General features: G+C 34.3%; 2 protein-coding genes across 5 annotated transcripts in view; one reads left to right on the top strand and one right to left on the bottom strand.

Annotated features, from left to right (window-relative positions):
* The first annotated feature begins 11,022 nt into the window (after window positions 1-11,022).
* Window positions 11,023-14,602, top strand: LOC117104446 (SRA stem-loop-interacting RNA-binding protein, mitochondrial-like). The gene is made up of 4 exons (XM_033245301.1): window positions 11,023-11,177; window positions 12,426-12,484; window positions 13,038-13,145; window positions 13,990-14,602. The coding sequence occupies exons 1-4, from the start codon at window positions 11,102-11,104 to the stop codon at window positions 14,059-14,061; spliced, it is 315 nt and encodes a 104-aa protein (XP_033101192.1). The 5' UTR covers window positions 11,023-11,101; the 3' UTR covers window positions 14,062-14,602.
* Window positions 14,603-15,601: 999 nt separating this feature from the next.
* The window catches only part of LOC117104396 (sodium/potassium/calcium exchanger 3-like), a 44,081-nt gene continuing 34,491 nt past the window's right edge, over window positions 15,602-25,191 (bottom strand). For 3 of the 4 annotated variants that reach the window (XM_033245231.1, XM_033245230.1, XM_033245233.1), the window contains exons 12-18: window positions 24,043-24,170; window positions 21,825-21,901; window positions 21,051-21,138; window positions 20,549-20,742; window positions 20,102-20,214; window positions 19,051-19,116; window positions 15,602-18,704 (exon numbers count right to left, since the gene is read on the bottom strand). In XM_033245231.1, coding sequence (XP_033101122.1) covers window positions 18,564-18,704; window positions 19,051-19,116; window positions 20,102-20,214; window positions 20,549-20,742; window positions 21,051-21,138; window positions 21,825-21,901; window positions 24,043-24,170 — 807 coding nt within the window. In that variant the 3' untranslated portion in view covers window positions 15,602-18,563. The remainder of the gene's footprint in view (window positions 18,705-19,050; window positions 19,117-20,101; window positions 20,215-20,548; window positions 20,743-21,050; window positions 21,139-21,824; window positions 21,902-24,042; window positions 24,171-25,191) is intronic. The other variant, XM_033245234.1, reaches the window with a different exon arrangement.

Below are 25,191 nucleotides of genomic sequence, written 5' to 3'. Positions count from 1 at the left end.
GGGGTCCCTGACCTACAAGTATCCTGTCCGATCCGGAAAAGCATGCAGTCAGGTTTTCCCCATGTTTATATACTGCAAGTTACCTTGCCAGATGTATTCTTTCTACTCAATTGCAATAATAAATTTTTGTATCCATTTTCTTAAACTGCAAATTTTTCCAGATACAGTATGCAAATTTTTTTTTGTATGCGTAAGGTAAAAGATAAGCGAACTAGTACAAACATTCAATCCGCCAATGCAAGTGGTATATGCGCATATTCTATCGTTTCATTAATGTTGCCCAATGCAAGGCTCATATACAAGCTTGACAATCCAACAGGTCATGACCTCTTGTGTTTTTAAGCCTCAGTAGTTAGGGCCCTAATTAACTGTGGCACTTTAGAAGAAAAAGGGGAAGGGGACTCCTAGCATGTCTGATGAGGATAAGCAGCCTGTGAACTGTGCTAAACCGGAGGTCGGTATTGGGTCCTCCTGGTCAATCAAAACTAAGAAAGAAAACCATTGCACCAGTGCGACAAATGCAAGGAGCCTGTCTGTCCAACATGCATGGAACATTTCCATACAGCATGAAAATATAGGGTACATGGGAAATAATACTTCAAATATAAATAAGTTGAAATTGCTATTGTAATATTGTTCTATTATGTTCAGTTGTCAAGTACAGATATAATGCTGTTCATGTACAATGAGGACAGAATTGTAATTAATTAACCAGACGAGTAATTTTTGTTTTCTCTTTTAATCTTTAATAGATATATATTGACATAAAAAAATGAAGAGATGATTTTTTTTAGCAAAAAAATAATTTGCACATGAGAGGGTTAAATATCCTCATTATATCCATGAATACTAATTATTTTACATATTTATTTTTGCAAAATTAATTTATTGCGCTTTTGATTGATGTGTAACATTATAATGTTTGTTTGAAGAAAATAAATTGATCAAAATTTAGAATTTAAAGCAGACTGGTCCTTGTGTACTATGTTAAGTATAGAACTTGTGAGTTAATGATGCCATCCATACTCATTAAATCGGCCACCATGAAGCATGCAATTGGCCAGGTCATAGGGACCCATATGCAAAGCAGGAGCTATGTACCATTAATCACTTTGATGTGACCAAGACACCCTTTCACTGATTCAGGTATTTTAATGTTCACAGCTTTGCAGGCAAACCAATAATGGTATTTTTGATATACAGACTTTACAGAACATTCGATTTCAAAAAAGAAATATGTAAGAAGTTTAACAACGGAGTACTGATATATTACCAAGGTTGTGTGTTTAGTAGTTAGCATATGTAGCGTAAATACTTCACACTGTCAACAATCATGAAAAAACATCAACTACCTTCTCCCACCCACCCCCGCATACTTCCATCATTAAACAACACAAAGTGAAGAGATTTGCCTATGATAGTATTACAGTGTTATTGTAAGTGAAAACAAAATACTAAAGGAAGGAAGTACAATGTACCAGATATCTGTTCAATCAGTTGTTGTTTTTGGCAACAAAATAAACAAATTGACCTTCAAATTCTCCTTGAATACTCATTATGAGCAACTTCATTGTGTCACTATATCAATAAATAAATCTGCCTTAAAGTGACTGAATAACTATCAATAATTTTTATTTTTTTGGCATAAATCAGTCCTTTAATATGGGTCGTGTCACCACAAAAGGAGCCTTAAGTAAGCAATGCCTATTAATAAGATATAGAGCCTAGAATGTAAACACATGGATTTTGGGTATGGTGGGCAATTTTTCAATTTTTACATATTTTCAATCTAGAACTAATAATTTAACATAATACGAAGTTTCGTGAAATAAATTTACCTCTAAACATGCTTTTTTGCGAGTTTTGTGAAGGCCTCTTTTAGAAGAATATACAAAATGTAGCCCAAAGGAAATATTTTGTAGGCTAAATTTCAGCTCTCCATACATCGTTGACGATCGCCTGGACTGGCATGTTTGGTATTTCCTAAAAGCTTGTGATATAGGCTTTATTAAAAACCACAATGCATTGTGGTTAAAATACGATTCTGACCAATAGAAAGGAGTTTGTCTAAGCCCTTTGTTGCTACTGTCTCTTATACACATCTAGATGTGTATAAGAGACAGGAGTACAGTATTAGGTTGTCTTTGATAATAACAGTTTTATTGTATTAGTATGGTAAAAATTTAAAGGAAATACGTAACAGAATTTCGATTTCATAATTGAAAAATGTCGTACAGTGGTAGCAATTCTGAAGGGCAGGGGACAATATTGAAAAGAAGTCCGGCCGCATATAGGCTTTTCAAATACGCCAATTTAAACTGTGCGTCCAGCATTAATTTGTTAATTTATTTTGATTTTTAGAAGTGTCTGTGCCAAGCCATAATACTGAAGATGACGTAGATCATTTAAATGCTGGTAAGTGTTTGATAATCTGGTCATTTTTGTGAGCGTTAGATTTAAAATCCTGTCCTTATTGCAACAGTGAGACATGCGATCGGTATATCCCGGCAAATGTGCCAAACTGTCCCTCTGTCCAGCAGAGAATGATCCCCCGACAGATTCAATTTTTAATGCACCCATATCTTTTGATAGTACTTGGCATCAGTTTATGGAATAGTGGTCATTATTTCTGCAGATACCAGAGAGCTACTAGATGCAATTTTCCTGTCAAAAGAGTGTACAGAATGTGCCTGTAAGTGAGGACTTCATGATTTGGCAGGTGAATCACAAGAAGAGTGATTTAAATAAATAAATCACATGTTCATTCAATACTGATGCTAATGTTAATAGATGCTTGTGATCACTCTTTATATTCTGTCTTATTTACTAATTTCAGGAGAGAGTGGAATTGACCTTGCTGGCCTACTGTAGGTAGAGAGATGGGCATTTTTAACCGTATTTTCATTGGCAAAGAGCCAAGACGAAGTGGAGGAAGGGGGCTTCAAGGCTCTAGGAATGGTGCTGGCAACCATTGATGTTGGACATGGAATACTGTATGTGTTCAATACTTCACCAGACTACTAGTGCCCCTCAGCAACCACCCATTCAGCAAGCAGCCCCTCTACTAGTTGCCCATCAGCCAATTACCGATGCTTTTAGGCGACGACTGTTAAGTTTTATGGACGATAGATTAAAAGTAGCTAGGTTGCTAGTGGAGCATTTTTTCACACATGAGGAAAGATTACAATGCAATACCTCAGGGCGTAATGGCACCCCTGAATTAGACCCAGTTAAAATGGGTATAATCAAGACGGAGACATTCAGGATTGCACCGGCTCCGGTCGGAGAAACAGACAGAAAGTGAAAAGAGTGTTTGCACTCTATCGATTCGGCCCGTCAGCAGATGAAATTCAAGTTGGCAAGAGTACTGTAGGCCAATAGATGACAATGCCAAAAAGTTACTGTAAATAAATGCACTGATGTAATGCAAGGTCTATAAGTTTAACTGGATTTGCCACTGTATTATTTGTACATAATTATTACAGCTTTCAAGATACAATTTTGATGACAAGGTAACAGATAATATTGACACCCTTCTGCCACACAGGTGAATGGGACATTATGACAAACAAAATTGGCAGCTAAGGTGAAGTTGTCAGATGTACCCACCATCATATGCCAAACTGTCAGGCATCTAGTAAGACTTAATGTGCAGCAAAAGTTAAAAGATCTCTCAGGTTAGTAATTTTGATCGCTTTGGAATTTTATTACCTTAACAGATATAAGAGAGAAAAAATATGCTCGATTAATGGATAAATATATTTGTGCCGAGTGAGAGAAGAAAGGGAGGAGATAACGACGGAGAAGCAGGTTAAGAGAATAAATGTACAGTTGATTGCTTGTCATTCTTCACACCAAATTATGCAGAAGATAATGAAAATTAGAGGACAAAAATACAGATCTGCTCTAAAGCATGGAACCATTCTGTTCAAGGTAATGTGTAGAAAGGATAGGAAAGATATATTGCTACAAGGATTTAAATTTGACCAAAAGTTAAAAGCTACTACCTACTAGGTAACAGACAAGAATTAACAGAATGTGTGAGAACTGCTGCATATTAATGCCAATGATGTAAAGGTATAAATTATATTATATAAGGAGCCTACAGAGTTTTATTTACTAATTACAGTGTAATTGTTGCCATTTTTGTCTATTTCTAAATCGTACTATAAGATGAATTCTTTAAATCAAAAATTGTTCTCACTTGCAATATTTCGTTGTTTTCAATCGATTATCATCCATATCATAAGGGACTGCAATAAACAACTACTGGTGTCTCTCCTGTATTTGGTTTAAGAAAATTCACAATATGTGCCAGTAGTGTACTAAAGTCTAGTCACTCCGGTATGGAGAATGTTGTCATTATATACCTCTGTTCATGTTCTTGATTTCTTCTCCTTCATATTTAAGTGTTACCTTGAATCTTTGTTTGTTGCCATAATTATTCTCGCTGAAGCGTTTTGACTTGACTACCATTGTGATCTGTTATTATGATCTGGCGGTCCTGGTACTATTAACTCTACTGAGCTGGTACAGATATCTTTTTTGCATTTCTAACTTTAAATTGAAAGAATGTTTCCCAAACACAGACCAAGTGTCATATTGTATTTCATTATTCTACATATGATCTCTAATCAGTTCTCTTCTCTGTAGTTTTGGTAGGACATAAAGTAAGCACCTGCTTTGTTGATAATTTCAATCATGATATTTTCAGATAAGCCTAGATGCATGGTACTGTAGGCTCTTAAACTTTCTTTGCCAGTTTCTGTTTGCATTGTTTATTATTGTTGATATACAACTTGCTTGAATGTCAAAGCTTGAATGTCCAATCTATGATGGTCACCTTTCGATCACTTGTGTAATTTGTATCCTGGTGTGTCTTCACATCTACTGAATAGGGTCCGAAATTCTTTTGTTGATCAGTATTCCACTGCCATATGCTATCAAATGCATCAAGGAAGTGCTTCTTAATTAGATGCTCCCTGTAAAGGTCTGCTGTCATCACCAAAAAATACTTTTCATATACAAATAAATGAAATCTCTTGTCTGGTTTCTGTAAGAATTCTCCATCAATGAGGCTTGATATTGATACTGCAGCTCAATTTTAATGTACATTCATACCAAAGTGGTATGAACCGACAACAGGAGAGACAAATGTAGCAATCGCTAGTTGCAGCACTCGATGGAGAACCAGTTGATATTGAAGTGGTAACAATTATTGGCTTGTTTATAAATAAGACAAAACATGAAACCATTTGAAATTATTTGGATTTATATTTTAGTCCTTTTTTTTTTATACAAAGGATTTAGGAATTAAAAATAAAGGACACAGTGTCTGAAAGAATAGAATTGAATGTTATATATGATTTTCAACACAATTTATGATTTAAAGGCAATCAGTAAGCAAGCTTGGTACCATTATTGGTACTGCCACTGCTGAAAATCATCATCATCGTTGATGAGCAAAGTGACGTGAATTAGTAAATCATACCACTTAATATCTTTTGCAATTTTTAACTCCAATCTTACATAGTGGATGTTGTAGTATCTTGGCACTTGCCATAATCCCTTTATCCTGATCAATTAAAAAATTGGACAAATGTTCTATAATGGCTTCATTCTTAAAGGCATGTTGATTATTCGGTGAAGAATAGGCATAAACCCACACAAAAATAAAAATAAATAAAAACAAAAACACAAAAGAAAATCTTTTTGAAAATTAGGCCTTAGTCCTGAGTTTGGTGTGCAAGTCATACAATGGCGTGACAAAGCTGCTAAACGCAACAACAACAACAACTTGAAGCATTAAGAAAATGAAGGAATTTTAGTGCGGAAACACCCAATAGTTTGAAGATGAAACTATTAATTGTATTATATTCTTTGATTAACACATTAAAAGCCAACAAATTCTACTGCCTGCCTATGCCTATTATAAAGATAAATAAAGCCACGGGCACGCCTTACATACATCGCTAGCCTTTAATGCACGCGATGAATATGGCATCAATAAACTAAAGGAAAAAATTATTATTTAAAAGCATAACCTTAGAAGTACCAACATTTTGGAAATCAATCTATCATTCGATCATGGAGCTGAACATCGGTAATATCGTACAAGCAATAGATCCAGATAGCGGAATTTCTAAGAGCCAAGATTAAAGCGATAAAGGATGGGAAAATCCAAGTATTTTAGGTCAGCTACAGAACCCATATGGCCTAAGCAACAGCTCATGCCCCTGCAATGCAAGATAGATACATTAGAAGTATCCAAGAGATCAAAAAGCAGCGGTGGATTAACCTACTGTACAAGAAAAACAGAAAAAAACATAGAAAGAGGGCAAAAGAAAGTTCTTGTCAAATGAAATAACATCACAGGGTGGAAAATGGTTCACAGCGGAAGAAATAGAGCATTACGAGCTGTGTGAACACTAAACAGATGAAGGCATTCAATCTACCACCAACTAAATTTCCATCGCAAGATTCAAGCAAAAGCACCAATGAAAGAATACTTTCAGCTATCAAGGTCCGTAAATGGGAAACCAGTTAAATAAACAAACCATGAAATCAAAACCCATTTGGTGGAAACTGTCAAACAGCCAGAAGAATTGATAGACACCGTTGATGAGCAGGTGCCTGGTCCAGTTATGCTGACTGAATAGAAGGACACAGAGAAAGAGAAATAAAGCAATCTAAGCCATATTTGGAAAAACTTGTTACAATTTTTTTAATGATCACAAATTTAAATCTGCATAATTCTGTTTGTATTTCAGATAGTGTTGGTGGAATAGTATCCAGACAGTTAGAGGTCACAGATACATATAAAATTGAATCCAAGTTTTACATGGGAGGATCATAGAGAAATTATAAGCATTGCAGGTATGTTACAGTAATACCCCTATATTTCGATGTCAACTTGACTATTGCTTTATCACTGTCATGGAAGAAAATGCTACACTGTAGATCATTACACCATATTGAGCGAGGCTGGAGACACCGTTGAGAAGAAAGAGAAGGTAGTGAATGATGTTAGCGATGCCGTTGAAGAAGAAGTCGAGGAGCAGAATATCATCAGTGAAGAAGAAGCAGCAATTGAATATTTACACCCGAAAAGAAGAAGAGTCGAAGACTTCAATATTTTAAACTTCTCTGAGAGTGAACTATCGTTTTCGGATTCGCAGTGTGGCCAAAGTTGTATGTAATATATATATACTGTCTCTTATACACATCTAGATGTGTATAAGAGACAGGTTAAACTAGGGCATTATTGTGATGTTATGAAAAAATGATGCATAATAAACAAATATGTAGTGAAAACAAAGATGATAAGTGTTCTGCTGTGAACTTCATTTTAATTTGCAGTTTAATGATTTTGAAAAAAACGTCGATCTTTCTTGTCATTAAATTTTGTTTTGAAATTATATAGTAAGCATCTCTTATTAGTAATTTAATGAATTTGTTTAAGAAAATCACAATGTAGGCCTACAGTCATTTACATGAGTTATTTTCTATTCCATATATCCATTATTTATAGATATCCATGAGAATGCCACAATTCGATCATTACTGCAACGAGTGGAGGCTCTGGAGAAGGAGGTCAGATTGTTGAAGAGCAGCAGACCACCACCAAATTCTTCACTGATGCCCAGTACAAGTACACACCCACTTCCTCCTGACGACGATGGCGTATATTTGTTGGGGGGAGCGGTGCCCGTCAGCCACCGGGCTTACAAGAAATGCAGGAGTGGGACGAACAAAGCCTCCAGTCTTTCGCGAAGCCTTTTAGAAGTGTTATTCACTAACGAGGAGTTAGTTAATTGTACTCTGGTACAAGAAGTCACATGACCGATAGGCAACCGCTGTCTCCAAGGAGAATGGATGCCATATTTGATGAGGTGGACCTGGTGTTTCCAGGGTCTAGGATTTCGGAAGATCAATCAGAGAAGCGATTAATGAAAAAGGCCGTTATTTGCTATTCGCTATTAAGAAACGTGATTCTAGCACTTAATACTTGTAGCTATGTTAAAGTTATATTAATATATAATTATATTATTAAATTTAGTCACTATTTATGCTACGAAGTTAATATCAAAGTAAACAACGAGTAGGCCTATATCTCGATTGTGTTACAGTAATATTGTTTTTGTGAAGATTTTTTTGAGATATGATTCAAAAATAAATCGTGAACTTTATTTGAATTGGTAGATTCTGTTATTAATTGTCTCTGTATTTGTGTGGTTCTTGTTTGTACAATAAAAAAGCTGATTAAATGTAAATACAAACACATCACACAACTGACGCCCTGTCTAATGTTGTTGAGAGATAACGACTGGTTTATGTAGCATGTTCCACCACTGTACATCAAGCAAACCATGCCAAGTCAACTATTATATGACGTGTATATCGACAATAACAGAACTCAAAAAGTAATTAACCAATTTACTTCATTTAAAAAGTATGATATTGTATTTGTAGAGCTCTTTCATGTGATACCACTTAATACAACTACTCCATTGCATAATTTTGATCTGACAACCCTAATATACCGCCGGAAAAGAAAATGTTGACACCAGGAGAACGCTTCGCTTTGTGACCTTGCAGATCATACAACACAACAAAGATGGCTGTGCCCATCCGTTTGCATGTTCGCTTACTGTTCTTGTGCAATCTTCGCTGCAAATATTTCACAAAATTAAATTTAAAAGACAAACTAAATGTGGATGGAAAAATAATTCACGCTATTTTGTAGGTAGGACAGCATAGCTAAATTTAAGACTGGAAATATAAAATAAAATAAAATAAAATAGTGGCAAGATGAGCACATATCTATACAGTACAAATTGTTATTATTGACTATTATACAGCCATGGCATCCATGATGCCTGTTGTGTTGAAGTGAATTGTGCTTGATTGAAGTGCTTGAAAATGCCGTTTGTGGTTGGAACAATAACTCGACAGGAAAGTAAAAGCTCATAAAAGGTTGGTTTGGTTGTTCGCTAGCTGGCGAATTCACTTTGCATGAATTTTAGATTGTTTAGCAATGGGAATTATGACGAAGATCCAATATCGAATGAAGAATGTTAAAGAAAAATACGGTGTTCAACATTAAAGTTTGACAAACAGAGTATGCAAGAACGTGATGCAAGCTGTGATTCAATATTTCAAAGATGATTTGTTCATCTTCAGGAACACATTTATGCACAATCTGAAGTACATAGCAATGTACCAAATGTTGAGAATAATCAATCACATTTGAATGAATGTGCTGCTATCCAACATTTATTTTGTCCAATATTCATTTAAAATACATCAGAAATTTTTTTTGTACACTACAAATTTTTACGAAAAAAAAAAATTACGTCACCCGACCCTGCTAAAAAAGGACTGGAGCTGGGAGCCGAGAGCTCAGCCTTGCTAGTTGCATGTCAACGAGAAGACTATATATACTGAATACTTACCTTGTGCTTTGGAGTATTATTATGATGTTTCTGTATGGAACGAAGGACGTTTCTACACATAGCTGGGGCCGCTAAGGCTAGGCCTCACGGTAAAAAAATCATAATTGATAATTCCAATACAGCATTTAATGATTTAATACTAGGGCCTGGGCTTAGAAAATGAACTGAAATCAATAAAACTAAAAAAATATTGTACATGGAGCCTGAAATCGAGAAAAACTGCGAGATGACCCTTATAAAAAATTAAGCGCACGTGCACTAGCCTAAGCTAGTAGTAGCAGGCTATCCTAATAAAACAAATCTTTGACTCTAAATGAAGTCATGCTAGGCCCCTCCTTCCTAGCCTGCCCACGGTACACAAATAAAATAATAAAGATTCAAGGTAAATATTTACGGATTGCGTGCCAGTCACAGAAGGAACAGTGAAATCGACAACTTGGCTAAAATTCGGAGCAGGTTGACGTCGTTTATAGTGTTTAAATTCACGTTTGAATGCATCGATGTCAAGCGAACATCGTTTTGACTTGTTCATGGTGGGAGCGCCATCCTGCCTATCTCAGTGTCCACTGTTTAATGGATGCTTAATTTTTCATTAAGGTAGGCCTCGGCCTAAATCGAATTTAAGTTTTTACCTTAAGTATAGGCATAGCCTAGTAGTACTTAGCCTACTTTCTTTAAAGAAAACATATTACTTTTTTTTACTAAATTTGTGTTGGCTGTTAATAGAATTGGCTTCTACATTAGCTCACTGTTGGATATTTGCATTTTGTTGAAATAATAATAATAATAATCCACCCCTACTGAAATAGACGCGTCTACTTAGCCCGGTCCCAGAGACTACCACATTTTTCTTGACAAAAAGACACTGGTTATACTGTATGGTTATATACTCTTTGGTGATGACATGCCTAAATATGATGACATCACATCATGACCATATATAGGCACATCATGACTATATATGGCCATAGAACAGTTTTTTGTCAAAGAGAAATTTGATAATCTGGACAAAGCTTTACTCCATCCCCGCGCGCAAGATTCATGTTTTTCGGAAAAATAAGTACGAACAAAGAAACTAGAAACACAAGATAGAGTTCTCCACAGGAAAAAAAAAAACTGTTCCACCGAAATGCATTGTTTCTTTATTTATTATATGATATTTACACTTGTTACTGTGCCAGTGATTGCAAATAAAAGAATCTTGAATCTTGAATGGTGGGAATACAAACAATGGGGCGCCGCGTACGGCTGGCTCTAAAATATAACTTCTGCTACAGTTACATAACTGTAAATACATTAACCTCCTTTTGCGGAGGTTGAAATCGTTGACAAACAAGTACTGTAGGTGTAAATAAATCAAAAAAATAAAATGACAGACACAAAAGCGCAGATTCGTATGACCGAACTCTGATTAGTGACTAAATTTTCCTCCATTAGTGGAAAAGAAGGGCGCCGCATGCGTCTGGTTATACATATCTCAATGCTAGCCACCTAGCAACAGAAGGGCGCCGCGTACGTCTGGACCAATTTCCGCCTCATTTTTGCTATCTTGTGTAAAGTATCTTTTGGTTTTACGAATGAAAGTTCAAAGGTCTTGCTAGCTCACGTCGTGTCGCACGTTAGGTCAGAATTTCTCCCCAAAAAATATGGCCAGTGGTAGGCAAGCAGCAAAGAAAGCTTGTGAAATATTTGTTGCAAGACTACCATGGACAGTAGGACCATGTATGCAACAGATAATTATTATTATATTTATAGTCCATATTGTATTCGTAACCGCGTGTGCTCGTGTGTGACCGGCTAGGCTAGGCCTACATACTTTAGGCTAGGCCTGTCGTCGCTGCTCCCTACTTAGGCCTACTTACTTAGGCTAGGTACTTGTCTGATGATAGGCGTCCCTTTTTTAGCCTAGGCTAGGCTAGTAGTAGGCCTAACCTAGGCCTAGATAGAGAGGCTAAGCTAGCTAGACTTTTTTTTTAATTAGGCCTGGCCCTACCTACATCATAGTCTAGCCTAGCCCTGGTTTAGGGAAGTTGGGCAAGGGGGATACAGTACATGGATGTATGTTCCAACCCTCCCAGACTGTATAGTAAGGCCTGTGCAGGGAATATATCCTCAGCGGCAAAGCTTTGTTTTGGCCTAGAAATCTGTCCACATATAATTTGGGAAAATAAGGGCTGATTTTTCTGCACAGATTTGCTGAAAATTAGGCTCTGGCCTAATCTTAATATATGTGTATTATGCAGTAATTACGATTCTGCAAACATACCTAGGCATATTTTCCTAGCGACTGTCCACGCAAAAATTTGCTCTGGTTTTTGAGGTATTATCTGCACAATTAAAAAAATTTACAGTATGGGAACCCACCCGATTTGAAATTTACATGATTGCAATATCCTGTTCTCCAGATAAATACCAAAAACAGCTAAATTTAGTTGCTTTTTGATACCAAATTGAGTTGTAGTTGACACCTTGAAAGATTAGGATGCATAATAGATATTCTGAATTTTGAGTTCTAGAGAATGTCTGAGGGTATGATGTGAAAATTGAGAATACGGAAATATATCCCTATTTCAATGGAAACTTAATGTCATTTTTAGTATTTTTGGTCAGGTTTGATTACTCTCTAGCTGAAGCTAGAAAAAGGACTTTGCTTTCACCTTATCCATGATTGCCAAGGCTGTGTGGCTCAAAATGCCACTCTTTGTCGAGCATGCATATGAACTTTAATTAACTGGGTATTAGCCAGTTTTAGCAACTTCGATGCTGGAAACTCCTTAAACCATGTGTGGCGCTAATCTAGAATGGGGGCCAAAGAGCAAGTAGACAGAGGTAAAATGCGGTTTGAGCATAGATGAAGTTGGGCAAGCCTAGGTATAAATCTAGATTTAAAAATAGCTATTCATTTATGTTGATAAAGTACATCTACATTTGATATGTAACTTGTTTTTTTTTTGTGTGTTTTGTTTTTAGGTGAGCTTCGAAGTTATTTTAGTGAGTTTGGTAATGTGAAGCAGGTGAATGTTCCATTTGTAAGTTTGTTATAAATAAATTTAATGAAAATCACAACAGTAGACCAACTTAATCCCCAAAGCTATTGATTATTCAAACCAAAACAATGGTCCAGTCTTTTACACAGTAATTAAAAAATATTCTTTGGTAAAACTCATCAGAATGGTGTACTGTATTGGTAACTAGTTCTATTATTACCTTACCTCACCCTTTGGATGCAGCTGAGATGGACTCTGCTTCAGGTGTTGCGGTCTGACATTGCTAAGATATTTTTTTATTGTGATATGAATGTGATTATAATTAATCTGTATCTGATCTTCATCTAGGCCTAGCATATCTTCCCATTTGAGTTAACCAACCCCTTACCTGGCAGATCATGCCGCCATCATTGCATGCAAACTGCAACACTTAGACTTGTAGCATATGAAGACAGATGAATCAAGAATGAAAATGTTGGCCACTGAAAATTGGGGTGGATCTTACCATTAATATAAGTCTAAAAATAATATGACCAGATGGTGGTATTTATATAAATAGGCTGTAAATTATATTATTGTTATTAAATTTTTGCAGGATATTAAAACTGGGTTTTCACGCGGGTTTGGCTTAGTACAATTTGAAACAGTACAAGAAATGAAGACTGCAGTGCAACAAGAAGTTCATATAGTAGAGGGAAGGAGGGTAAGAAATTCTTTTTTTTAAATCTTAATTCTTGCACTAATTTTGATTAACTTTGAACATAAGATGCAACTTTTATTATTCCTTTTACTAACTATGACCATTTCTAAAGAGAAAAATAAACATAACGTAAACTACTATATATCACAGGTGGGCAAATTGCAGCCCAATAGCAGTTTGTTGTGGCCTCTGAACCCTAATTAAAAACCCTGTTTTGTGGCCCTGCCTACCATCTTGGTTTGAAAAACCTTTTGTTTCTGCTTCCGTTCCGTTAAAGTGAACTTATCAAAAAGGGATAATACAATAATAATACAGTGTTAGTTAAAAACATCTTTGTCCAAATAAAGTTGCATAATGCAATATTTTTAAAGGCACATTTAGAACTTCAAATTTCACAATAAAAATCTAATTTTGTGTGTAGTCCTTAGTAGTCATTCAAAAATACACATTGGCCCTCTGACCAATAATTATTCCCACCCCCTGAACTACATGAATTCTGAGTTGATATGTTTGTTATTGGCTGAATGAAGAATGAATTTCATTCATTCATTCATAAATACGACAGTAGGGTTGGTAGGCATCACTATTATTCAATAAGATTTAGGCAAGAATGCTTCCATTAACTGTTTGATAATAAACATAGTTTTTATGATCAATCTCAATGTCAATGTCATCAATGTTATGATGATGATGATCCTCGTTTTAGATTAAAAACTTTTTGTTTTTAATCTATGACTTGCTAGATTGATGATGTATGAAATTTTTTGAAATCAGTAGTTCATGAAAGCAGTATATCTTTTAAAGCTTCTCTTTATTATACACTTATTTTTCCAATCTATTCCCTCAGGTTCAAGTTCAACAAAGTGGAATGCCAACAAAACCAGAAAGACTTCAAATAAATGGCAACTTCATTGGTTGAATCAGTAGATCACTAGAGAGATTTTGGAACCTTACAAAAACGATAACGAATACGCCATTTTTATTTGTGCTATACAAGCTGAATGTGTGATCATTGATTCATGCAAAAGGCGTGATACAGCTACATTGTGACATATGCTGCTGTAGGGGAAGGATTGTCTAAAAATGTGATGTATTCGTTTCGTTTCGTAAGCTTGCAAAAACTCCCTATTGTTGTTTCGGAGACTGGTGCAAGAACAGTAGCTCCAAGATGTGGCAATAGATGGTTATTTTGAATTGAATAATAATACCATAATAAAAAATGTTCATAGCCTACACATTTTGCAGATTTTATACTAAAGATTTTATTTGTTGAAAGTCCCATAAAAGACTTTAAAATTGATACGGTACCACTTAAATGAAATGCAACACAAGAGCTGATTGCACTAAGATTAGCCATGTATATTGTGTAATGCAATTTGAATATCACTCTTTTTAATATCATTTAGTACTCTACCTGTGTATGTAAAAAGATGACATGAATTAAAAATTGAGTGAGTTTACCTGACTGTTCATTTCTTTATTTGAGTCCAAATGAATTTAAGAAATAAAATGAGGCTTGTTGTGACCAAAAATGAAAATTGACTTTTTAAAATAGTCTTATTGTCCAAATTGGTACGCTTTAAAATGATGAGAATCCACATAATTTTTGCCGAAGATATGAGTAAAAGTATTATGGCTTCTCTGTAAGTATAAAGCAGTGCCACAGTTTTATGCTTAGTTAACACTTAGCTACAGTATGCTGTTTTGGAATTGCCAACCTCAAATTAATAATTCATATATATTTTAAAGGAATTTACAATGTGATAATAGACATGAATGAAAGGAAGAAAAAAAACTTGTGTAGTTTGTACATGTGTAGTAATGGAAAGGCCTTCAATTGAGGTTGTGTCTGATCACCTGGGTATTCAACCTTTTTTAAGCTGGTGGCCAGTTCAATTTATTGAGACCAGCAGTGGGCCGACATAATTGCGTACTTCCAAATTTGACAGCCCACCCATTCTCATATAGGCCTACAATTCTTCCTAATATATGCCCCCCAGGCACTAAAGATTTTCCGGGAAAAAAAAAAAACCACTTGGGTCAAGATAAAAGCAATGCCAGTGCCAAAAATTCCCAGACTGGAGGAGTCCGATATTCCCGAAAATTTTAAAAATAGACACCTAGATGCCCTGTGTATATCATATGTAACCAACCGGACGTGCCCCCCTCTCCTTATTATATTGTATATCCCATAGCAACAGAGGCTGAAATGAACACCCTACTCTTTTGAATGATGTAATAGGTAGTGCATGAGCCATACATGTATACCAGACCTCTCATTTTAAGTCTTCCAAAGAACTACTCAGTTCTCCAACCAGCACTGATGTAAGGCTTTTAATTGACCATGTATCAAGTAAAATGGAAATGCGCTCTGTATAATGTTTACCAAAAAAACATGGACTGATATATATATATAAATAAGTAAAAAATTTACTACTACAAAATAAATCAAACGATCATTTTCATTTACTAAAATTTATTGCCTTTCAACTCTCTTAAACAACCAATCAAAAGAAAAATAGAAAATAACTCATTATGTTTCTTTGTAAAAATCCTTTCTTATTTTTTAATGTCATTATTTCTACACTTTTTTTGTATACAGTATGAATGCTAAACTATGAAACACACACATGAGGACGAATACAGTATTAATGATACTCGCTCTTGACAACAACAAAAATAGCTATCCTCCTCTTAGAATATTAAACACAGCAAAACTTGACCTTTAAACTGTTAAATCACTATTTCACAAATAAAAAATATATCCTTGGATTTGTAGTAAATTCAATGCACACTACAGGGTTGCATCTATGATTTTAAAAAGGAATGGGGACCATAGTTTTGAATTACGGATTTTGGAGTTCTTGCTACTCTGGAAATCTATATAGTATTTACGGTAGTAAGAAAATGGTCCTTAAATTTGTAGAATATTGATTTCAATGTAAGAAAGGGTTATGAAAAGTTAATAATCCACTTAGGTACCATTGCTTTACTTTTGAACTAAATGACAAATTGCAAGCCTACAATATTATAGTTATGGTTAGTGATTTACACTAACAAATATATAAACAAGAATATACAAGAGTATAAAGTTCATCTGTATATATTTTTTGTGGGGAGAGGATAATTCTGTAGTATTCAGAAATAGTTTATATAAAAGTTTATTGTATTTTTTGAAGCAATTTCTTTACTAAACATTATTTCTTCATGCAACATATATTTTCTTTTGTTTTAGTCTCTCAGTCTCACATCAACACACAAATAAATTATGATAAATAATCTTTAAAGATCTATCACAAAATTATATAAATCAAAGATAAATCATGGCAAGTAAACAATATTCTAGAAACTAATATTTAAAGCACCATTCACACCATTAAGTTCTATGTGGTTTAATCATATACAGTACTGTATACCGTAAAACCTTGAATTGAAGCCCACCTCTTCAGTTTGCTAAATTTAGTACAGTACATACACTGTACATGAATCCAAACATGCTTGGTTTACACAGTAGTTTAGGTAATTTAATTCCGGTTAATACACTCCATGATACTGATTGATGCTACAGTGTCCCTATTTATAGTGGCTAATTCTCAAAATTTACAGCATTCATTTTGAAAAGAAGTCCCCCTTTTTAATTTGCAAAAGTGGCCTCGAAAAGAAGTCCATCCAAATTTTGCAAAAAAAAAAGCCCATGGCTTCAATTCAAGTTTTTATGATGTGTGTTATGCTTTGTACACACTGTCAAATTGTATGTAACAAATTTGTGTGCTGTGCCCATATATGTGTATGATGATGTCATATTACACCCAAATATGGGCATATCACATTTTTTTTCTCCGCATAAAACGTGACAGTGTGGACAGGCTTTAATCATCTACAAATATACTGTAATAACAACATACTGTAATATTTACATGTTTATGATCTATAAACATTAAACTAATTTGGTGAATTTCAAAACAGTGTTCAAAGAAAGTAAACATTATGTGAAAGACTAATCTCCTGTTTGTATACTCTATTAATTGGAAGATTAATTGTACATTATTTACAACCAAATTTCATATATTGCTATCCTTTTGTATTATATACATTATATACAATAATGAAGTACATTTATTTATATTTTTGAGGGGCTGCAAAAATGTAATGTAATATTGATGTTTGTGCTGAAATCGGTGAGTTGTGGAGTATTTTATCTACAGTAGCTATGAGAATTTTTGACTGATTAATCATTGCACTATTTAAATTAATTTATATGAATATTCAGTACCTAATTAACAAAAACTAATTAAATCACATTATTGCACATGCATACACCCGTGTGCCAACATGTATGGTGATCTAGCCCGTTGCCATAGAACAAAATTTTCTTGAACTGAAATCATTTCGGATATATAATAAAAATAACATTGATTTTTCTAAATAGTACAAAAAAAAACAACACTTAGCACCAAACACTAAAATTAGACAAGTTATGCAACAAATGCTTGCATATATATGTTAGCTGAAATGTTTCTGTATGGTAACACAACAGAGTTTGCAAAAGAATACTAGAGTGTTAAGATGGAGATGCACAAATGCATATTCACTATGTTCAAACGATGTGACAGACAATATTGTATATCAACATTATTTCATATATGTATTTTTTAAATGCCGTTTTGTTAAGGGAACCTTTTCAATATGATCATTAGAGACCACAATAAATATAACAACTAATTATATAATATAAAAAGTCTTACTTTATAAATGATTAAGTATACAGATATTAGAAACTTCTGTCGCACATCTTTCAAAGCAAAAGGCAAGGAAATCTGGTGCACCCACAAGCTTCAAATATGAAACTTAAAATGCACACCTTAGAAATCTTCTTAGAAACTATGCCATTAAGCACATTTTATAAACAGTTTATGGTAATGCTTTATGTGAATGCATTCCAGTTAGCACTCTAGTTTTCTTAGGACAACTCCATAGCTAACACACAGTTACACATGTTCCTTTCTCAATAGCACCACATCAAGTGTGAAGACACTGTCATACTGGAAGCCAATCAATCAGAATGGAAGATTAGTGTCATATGACCACACTACCCATCTCTGCCTGTACAAAATCATTTTACACCTTAGAAAAAACAAAAGGTTTTTAAAATAAATTTCTCTTCTCCCTGTTCAAAATTGTTTCTATTTCAAATGTTAGCTGCTATATTTCAAAGCCTCAAACATTGATTATAATATAATGTATACTGCATTAAGTGTTTGATAACAGAATTTTAAAAATCACTTTTCTATATGAGATGAGACAAATCCATCAATGTGTGTCACATGATCACATCACTTCCTCTGTGATTACACCTTATTACCAGCTTTCACAACTTTCTACTCTTCATTTTTATACCCGCCATTTGACGTAGCTGTCGGTTCAACAAATTGGTGGATTCACATATCCAAACATGTTGAATTCAACAAGTATGGAGAACGTCAGAAAGATGGCGTAAAAGATCATCAGTAAAATTCCAACACGCCTGTCCAACTTCCACTTGTTGCAATGAATGGTAATAATCTAAAAAAGAATCGAGAGCAATTATTAATCTTAACTTCCTAGCTCTTTACTTCTAGCTCACTATATCTTTTATAGACTAGCGTAGGCCTAGAAATCCGCGCATTTCAGAAAATATGGGCAGATTTTCGCGCAGATTTAGCCGAAAATTAGGCACTGACCCATTAATATAATGTATTATGAAGTAGTTACGATTCTGTGCACCTATTTTCCTTCCGATTCTCCGTGCAAATTTCAGCTAGTTTTTGAGAATCATCTGCGCAATTAAAATACTTTACACTCTGGCATTAACTTCTTATATTACATGTTTACACAATTTTTACTTCTTTCAAACCCAACCAATACTTACAGTTGCTGTTACTGATGCAAACAATAATATTACTGAGTAGATCAATCCACGGCTATTAATTGTAATCTGAAAACAAAAACAAAACAACATTTTTTAATAGTTGGTACATTATAAATTCCCTTGAATGTAACAATACAGTTTTTTTGTTTTTTTAAAAATATTTATATGGTCTCAAACAAGAACAAGTATAACAAGCCAGGCATTGACTGCAGCCCACTATCTCCTACAGTCCTGATTGACTGGGTGGCTTTTCTGCAGGATTTTTGGGATTTCTGTTGATATATTCTCAAGGTATTGCGATGTTGCTTACCAATGTTTTCTTAAAGCTTGCACTTTGTAACTGTTAACGAAGGTACACTTTTATTGCACAGCAGTACCAGTACTAGTGAAAGGGATGCTTTAAGTCCCATTATAGTATGAGGTAAAATCCTAGAGTTTTTATGATTTGAATCCAGGAAACAGGTTTTGTCAGGCGGGCATTTAGTTTTATATAGTCTGGGTTGAATGAAATGCTGTCTTCATCAGTTAATGCCAGTGTAAAAAAAAAAAAACCCTTTACACACCCAATAAAACACAACATTATGGTTGTATTATCATGGTAAAATCAGTAATGTTAAAAATTTAATTTTTAAATACAATTCTTTATTTACTTTTAAATTCCAATTTACTAAAAAACATAATGCAATATTGTTTCACGCGTTCACTGCCAGGGACGCAAGTTCACAACAACACCTGTTTAACATACCACTATTGTAGTGCACATAAACCCGCTATCAGTGGTAGCCAGAACATGAAATCTCGCCCTGGAGGTTCAGTGAAGAACTCGGAAGTAACATTCTGATAATAAATACTGTATATTTGTTTGTGTTTTATTACAGTTGTTGGGATGATTTTCATTATAGTGGCACCCTTTATGCCTTGGCGTAAAGGGCGAAACTAGGAAAAAAGGCTTGGCAGTCAATGTGTTAAAAGATATGAATTTAGAATCATGTGAAATTGTAATTTTGTATGTGAAGTGCAGCTATGAGGTATAAGCAATTGTGAAACTTACAAAAGACCCGTAGTTGACTAATGTTGTCTTAATGAACCAAGGTAATGCTAGTCCAAGAAGAATATCAAAAACATTGCTACCAATACAGTTTGAAACAGCCATGTCACCCAGACCTGTAAAATAATTGAAAATAAAATGTATAGTAAATATACTATCATCTGTGGTAATTTATAAAGCAACATTTAAAAGGAGGAAGTGCAGTATACATTGTGTTGTGTGTGCTATTGGTGGAAAAGGTGATGCCTCTGTAATTATTCATTCAATTCATCTGTACCAGCAAGGTATCATTAAAACCTACTAGATACCCTTTAGTGTCTAGCCCAAGAAATCAGATAAAATGGACGGTGTGGTTAGAACTCCTGTCCAATTGGGGGCCTGTCCACTGCCACTTTGTGAATCATTTCAACCAATCAAAAGTTCAATATAGAATTGAGAGAGTGCATTTACCTTGTCTTGCTACTAGCAAGCTGGCCATTGCATCTGGCACACTGGTCCCAGCAGCCAGGAATGCTATTCCCATGATGGTATCAGGAATTCGAAGTGTATAACCAATGAGTGCTACCATCCACACCATGATGTAGGAGAACACAACAATCCACACGATAGACATTAAGAATGTCAACATGTACCAGCTATGAAACCTACGGAACAGATCAAAACAAGTCAATGGAACTTTCTTGCAGTGTCAACCAAACTTAACTGACCAATCACAACAGCATTAGTAATATGCACTTCCCACGTACGTAGTATAAGAAAAAATATTGATCTAAAAATGCACTTAGAAAAAACTCCATATAAACAAAAAATATTTACATCTACTAGTCATGCATCATTAGGACTAGCATTGGAACTAAACACATCAGTGGGACTCTAAAGCCTCCCACTACCACATACATATGATTATACCAGCAATAAACATTTTCAAATCTGTTCAGAAATTATGACTTGCCTTTCACGTCTGCAGTCCGGGACGGTAATGTAAAGGACGAAGGACAACGGGAAAGTGAGGATCCATTTTGCAATGTTCCAACAGCCGTCTTCAAAGAAACAAAGCATTAAAATACACACTTATCAAAACCATCATAACACAACAATCTCTGACTTGTTCTCACAAAAGTTAATTAAATTCAGTTAAAAAGTTTGACTGTCTTCATGTACTATCAAATAATCTATCATTCATCTGACAAATTTTGAACATCAGAAAACTAAAAGTTATGTGCATTATCTTTAGGTTGGCTGTGTAAAGTGCAACATGTGCACTCGAACTGAAGAAAAAACCTGTTTTTCTCAGTTGTGCTAATATAAATTCAATTGCTTATAATTAATGAAAGGAAACATATAAACCCAGTAAGTTTATATATCCTTCTAAACCTAATTAATCATAGAACGTTTTAATATCTTGCTACTTTGTCCGGGTTTTGTGGGAACACATCAATTGCTTATAATTAATGAAAGGAAACAAATAAACCCAATAACAATTAAAGTAACGATTTGAAAGTTAGTTTAAAGATGCAAAGCTGAAGTGGAGATATAGATAACTATAAGTTGTATAAGGCGGCCATTTTTAAATCCAAGGTGGCCGCCATAATGACCTCAAATATAAAGGTGGTTCCTACCAAAAACTGAATGCTATGGCCATAAGGAGCATGTAAAAAAAAAAATTTGGTGCTTTCGCCTCGAACATCTACATCCATCTGCTAAGCTGCCATACTTGTTAACATACCTGGAATATTAAATGGGCTTTCTGGTCCTTCTTCTACCTCTCCTGCAATATTTCCCGTGGCTTCTTCAACATCAAGGCTAAAGTAAAAGATAAAATGAATCCATAATTTTGTAATTTTTACCAATATCAACTATTGCGGTTAAGGAATGGCAAATGAGTTACTGGTTAACAATTGCATCCTACAAAGCATTGAGGACAGCATATTATTATTCAAGAATAAAACAACATCTGTCTACATCAGTAGAACTGCACTGGGAAGAAGGTTTACAATTTAGGCACTTTTACAGACAAAAAAGTATTAGTTAATTTACTAACAATTGTAACAAGTACACAACAAACCATGTATTATTGGGATGTGTATGTGCACAAACATTTTTTTATTTAGCTGGTATGACAAAGGAAAAGATGAGGATGGCACACATGTAAAATGAATTCCTGATCAAACACTTTTAGAATTCTAACCATTATTCTGTTTCTTTAAAAAAAAAAAAAAATGTATATTAATACTTTGTGCAGTGTAAATTTCAATATTCTTTTACACCTGTGAACTATTCTAAATATTACTATTATGATGTATTGCCTGGTGAAATGATGTCTTTTATAGCCAGGCTCCGGAGGAAAAAAAATTGATATGTAGTCAAAAAGGGGTCTAACCACCCTTTTTCTACCTTTCCCCCCAGTTTTTAGATACTAGTATTCAAATATCTGTATCTCATAAACCGTTCCAAGTTTTTCATCAAACACCGTTTGGTGTTTTAGCCTAGCTTTAATCAGTTTTATATATTGGCTTTCTTGATACCAGAGTATACAAAGTATTGAATAAATTGTTAAAGATGCATACTATTGAAAACTGTATTTTAATTAGCCCAGATTTCTTTATCGATTCAGAACTCCAAAAAGATGATCTTTATATTTCAGAGCAACGACTAGAATGAATACGTTGACCAGGATGGATGTGCTGCGAATCATTCCTTTTTTGGTTGTATGTTGTGTCGTGATTCTGTTAGTGGATATTGGTCCATTGGCTTTTGTAGCAATAAATAAACTGAATTTAACTGAATTGAAGTTAAAGATGACTGAACATGTAAAATGATAATGTTGTGAGGAATGGTATGCCTACTTAAGAAATTCAAACTAAGTAATGTAATCAATGATATACTATTTGCGTAGAGTTAATAATCTTGAACAATAAAACTAAATATTATAATTGCTTGCTATGTATATTTAAAGCTGAGTCTACACTATCAAATTTTCTTGTTTGCCCATATATAGTCACCATATGCCTATACATGGTCATAATGTGATGTCATCATGACTATACTTAGGTCTGGACAGGGCTTTATTAGTAATTAGCTTTCAACTGAAAATTAGAATAACAAAATCATTCCCCAGCCAAATAACATGAATAACATAATTCCCTTATATTGTTTACGAAATGGAAATCAAGCAAAGAAAGTTTGAAAAAGTCGTAAAAATCAACAAATATGCTTTTATATATATGTGTCTCTTACGAAATTATTAATTGATTTTTTTAAATGTGAAATTCAAAGTAGTGGCGGCACCATTGGTTGGTCCAGGAGGCTCAGGTCCGCTGTTGGGAAAGTTACAGTGAACATTTCATCAGGGAATACTAATTGAGAAAGCATTTTTAGTCTTTGAGTGCACGTTATAAGCCTGTAGAGCTGCCTATTCTTCAAATTTGGTGGCCCGACGAGGTAGGTGTGGAATCTGACACCACCACTGTTTATTGAGAAACTTTTTTTTCAGACTGATACAATTTATTGCTAATTAAATATCTTAGTAGTAGTCCTTACCTTTTCCCCTACTTTTGATTTCATTCAATCATAATTATTCAAAGTATTTTACAGTGGAAAAACTGTTTTAAAAAGGCACCTACAAAGCTAAAAACCTTATAGTATTAGGGAGCTTTTGATTGAGAACGTAGAATGAGAATGCAGACTGGCATCGCATGTGTTCAAGGTTCTACTGTAGACCATTTTCGATTTTTGACAATGCGTAAACAAAACTGATGCAACCAATGTTAATGCAGTACAGTCCTTGTTCTGGCCTGAATGTAGATTTGACAGACGACCATTCCAGTTCTCAGGAGAGAATATAACGCACAGTTTTTAGACATGCGCAGTTAAATTAAGACGACGTCATTACATTCTACGTTCTAAGCCGTCGCAAATCGAAATCTCCTAAATGATGGACCAACCTTTTTTGTGATCCTTGTGACTTTCTGGATAGACTACTATAGGTAGAGTGGCTCTTGTGCATTTTCCCATTTGTTGCTGGTGTGGCTACATACACAATGCTGTCAGGATCTTTCTGCATCAGGTGCCTCTGTCATTAAATAATCTACTATTACACCTGATGGACCAGCAAACATGCAACAAACTCAACACTCGCTCAAATTTCTAGTATGTACATTGTATGGTAAATACATTATAGTAACTGCAAAAATGTCTATTACAGTATTTTATCATTCTTGCCAGATGTAACAACTGATTCTGCACATACTATATAAAATTGATTGGTTTTAATCCAAATGCAGTAAAAGGTTTTAAAGATGTATTATCTGTTATGAGCCATACGAATTAAAAAAATATAATTCCATATTTGAATTGCATAATTTGTATTATATTATTTAATTAAGTTATTAACTTGCAATTAATAATTTTAATGTTAATAAAACATCCCCATCAATTAACGGGTAGTAAAATTGACCTTTTTTTTTAAATTGGTGAAAACTTATTTGATCATTTTAAATGAGCTATCCAGCATTTTTTATTGAATTTTTAAGATAATTTGACATTTTTGTTTCTTTTTTCCCCCTTTTTTTTAAATAATCAGGTTTGCTTAATCCAAAGGTACCAAGTAATTTTCTCTCGATATATTGACATTGCTTCAATTATGTCTCTGCCATTTTTAAAACAAGCTTCAAAAATAATGTAACTAAAATCCTAGAAGACCCATTTCTTTTACAATATGTTGCATATTTGATCTAGTTTGGAACAGCCACTACATAAATTTGAGGAAATGATTATTTAATAAACAATTGTAAAATTTTCTTTTGCTTGATTTTGCTTATAATTTATCTTTTATTTTTGAAAACATGTCCACAGATAATATTAAAAAAACAATGAAAAAGATGCTGAATCAATGGAGGATCACTATCATTTCCTTATAATCTTATTGACGAGCCTATACAGACAAACAAACACATGGGAAATCAGTTCATTGGTTTATAAGAAGAGAATGCAGACATTCTCCTCTATGTATTCCCTAAAGGAAAGGCATATTATGACAAAACATACCACTAGCACAGTGCTTAGGCATCTTAATAACAATGTCAGAGCATTAC

This window comes from Anneissia japonica, unplaced genomic scaffold, assembly GCF_011630105.1.
Source record: "Anneissia japonica isolate Jap-2015-1 unplaced genomic scaffold, ASM1163010v1 scaffold287818_len932483_cov186, whole genome shotgun sequence".
Lineage (NCBI taxonomy): Eukaryota > Metazoa > Echinodermata > Crinoidea > Comatulida > Comatulidae > Anneissia > Anneissia japonica.
The sequence above is the reverse complement of the archived record's forward strand: the minus strand, read 5'-3'. Positions and strand labels throughout refer to the sequence as shown.

Coding starts and splice junctions, on each gene's coding strand:
- LOC117104446 (XM_033245301.1), top strand. CDS start 11,102: ATGGCCAGTGGTAGGCAAGCAGCAAAGAAAGCTTGTGAAATATTTGTT. Junction 11,178..12,425: donor ACCATGGACAGTAGGACCAT/GTATGCAACAGA, acceptor TTTTGTTTTTAG/GTGAGCTTCGAAGTTATTTT. Junction 13,146..13,989: donor ATATAGTAGAGGGAAGGAGG/GTAAGAAATTCT, acceptor CTATTCCCTCAG/GTTCAAGTTCAACAAAGTGG.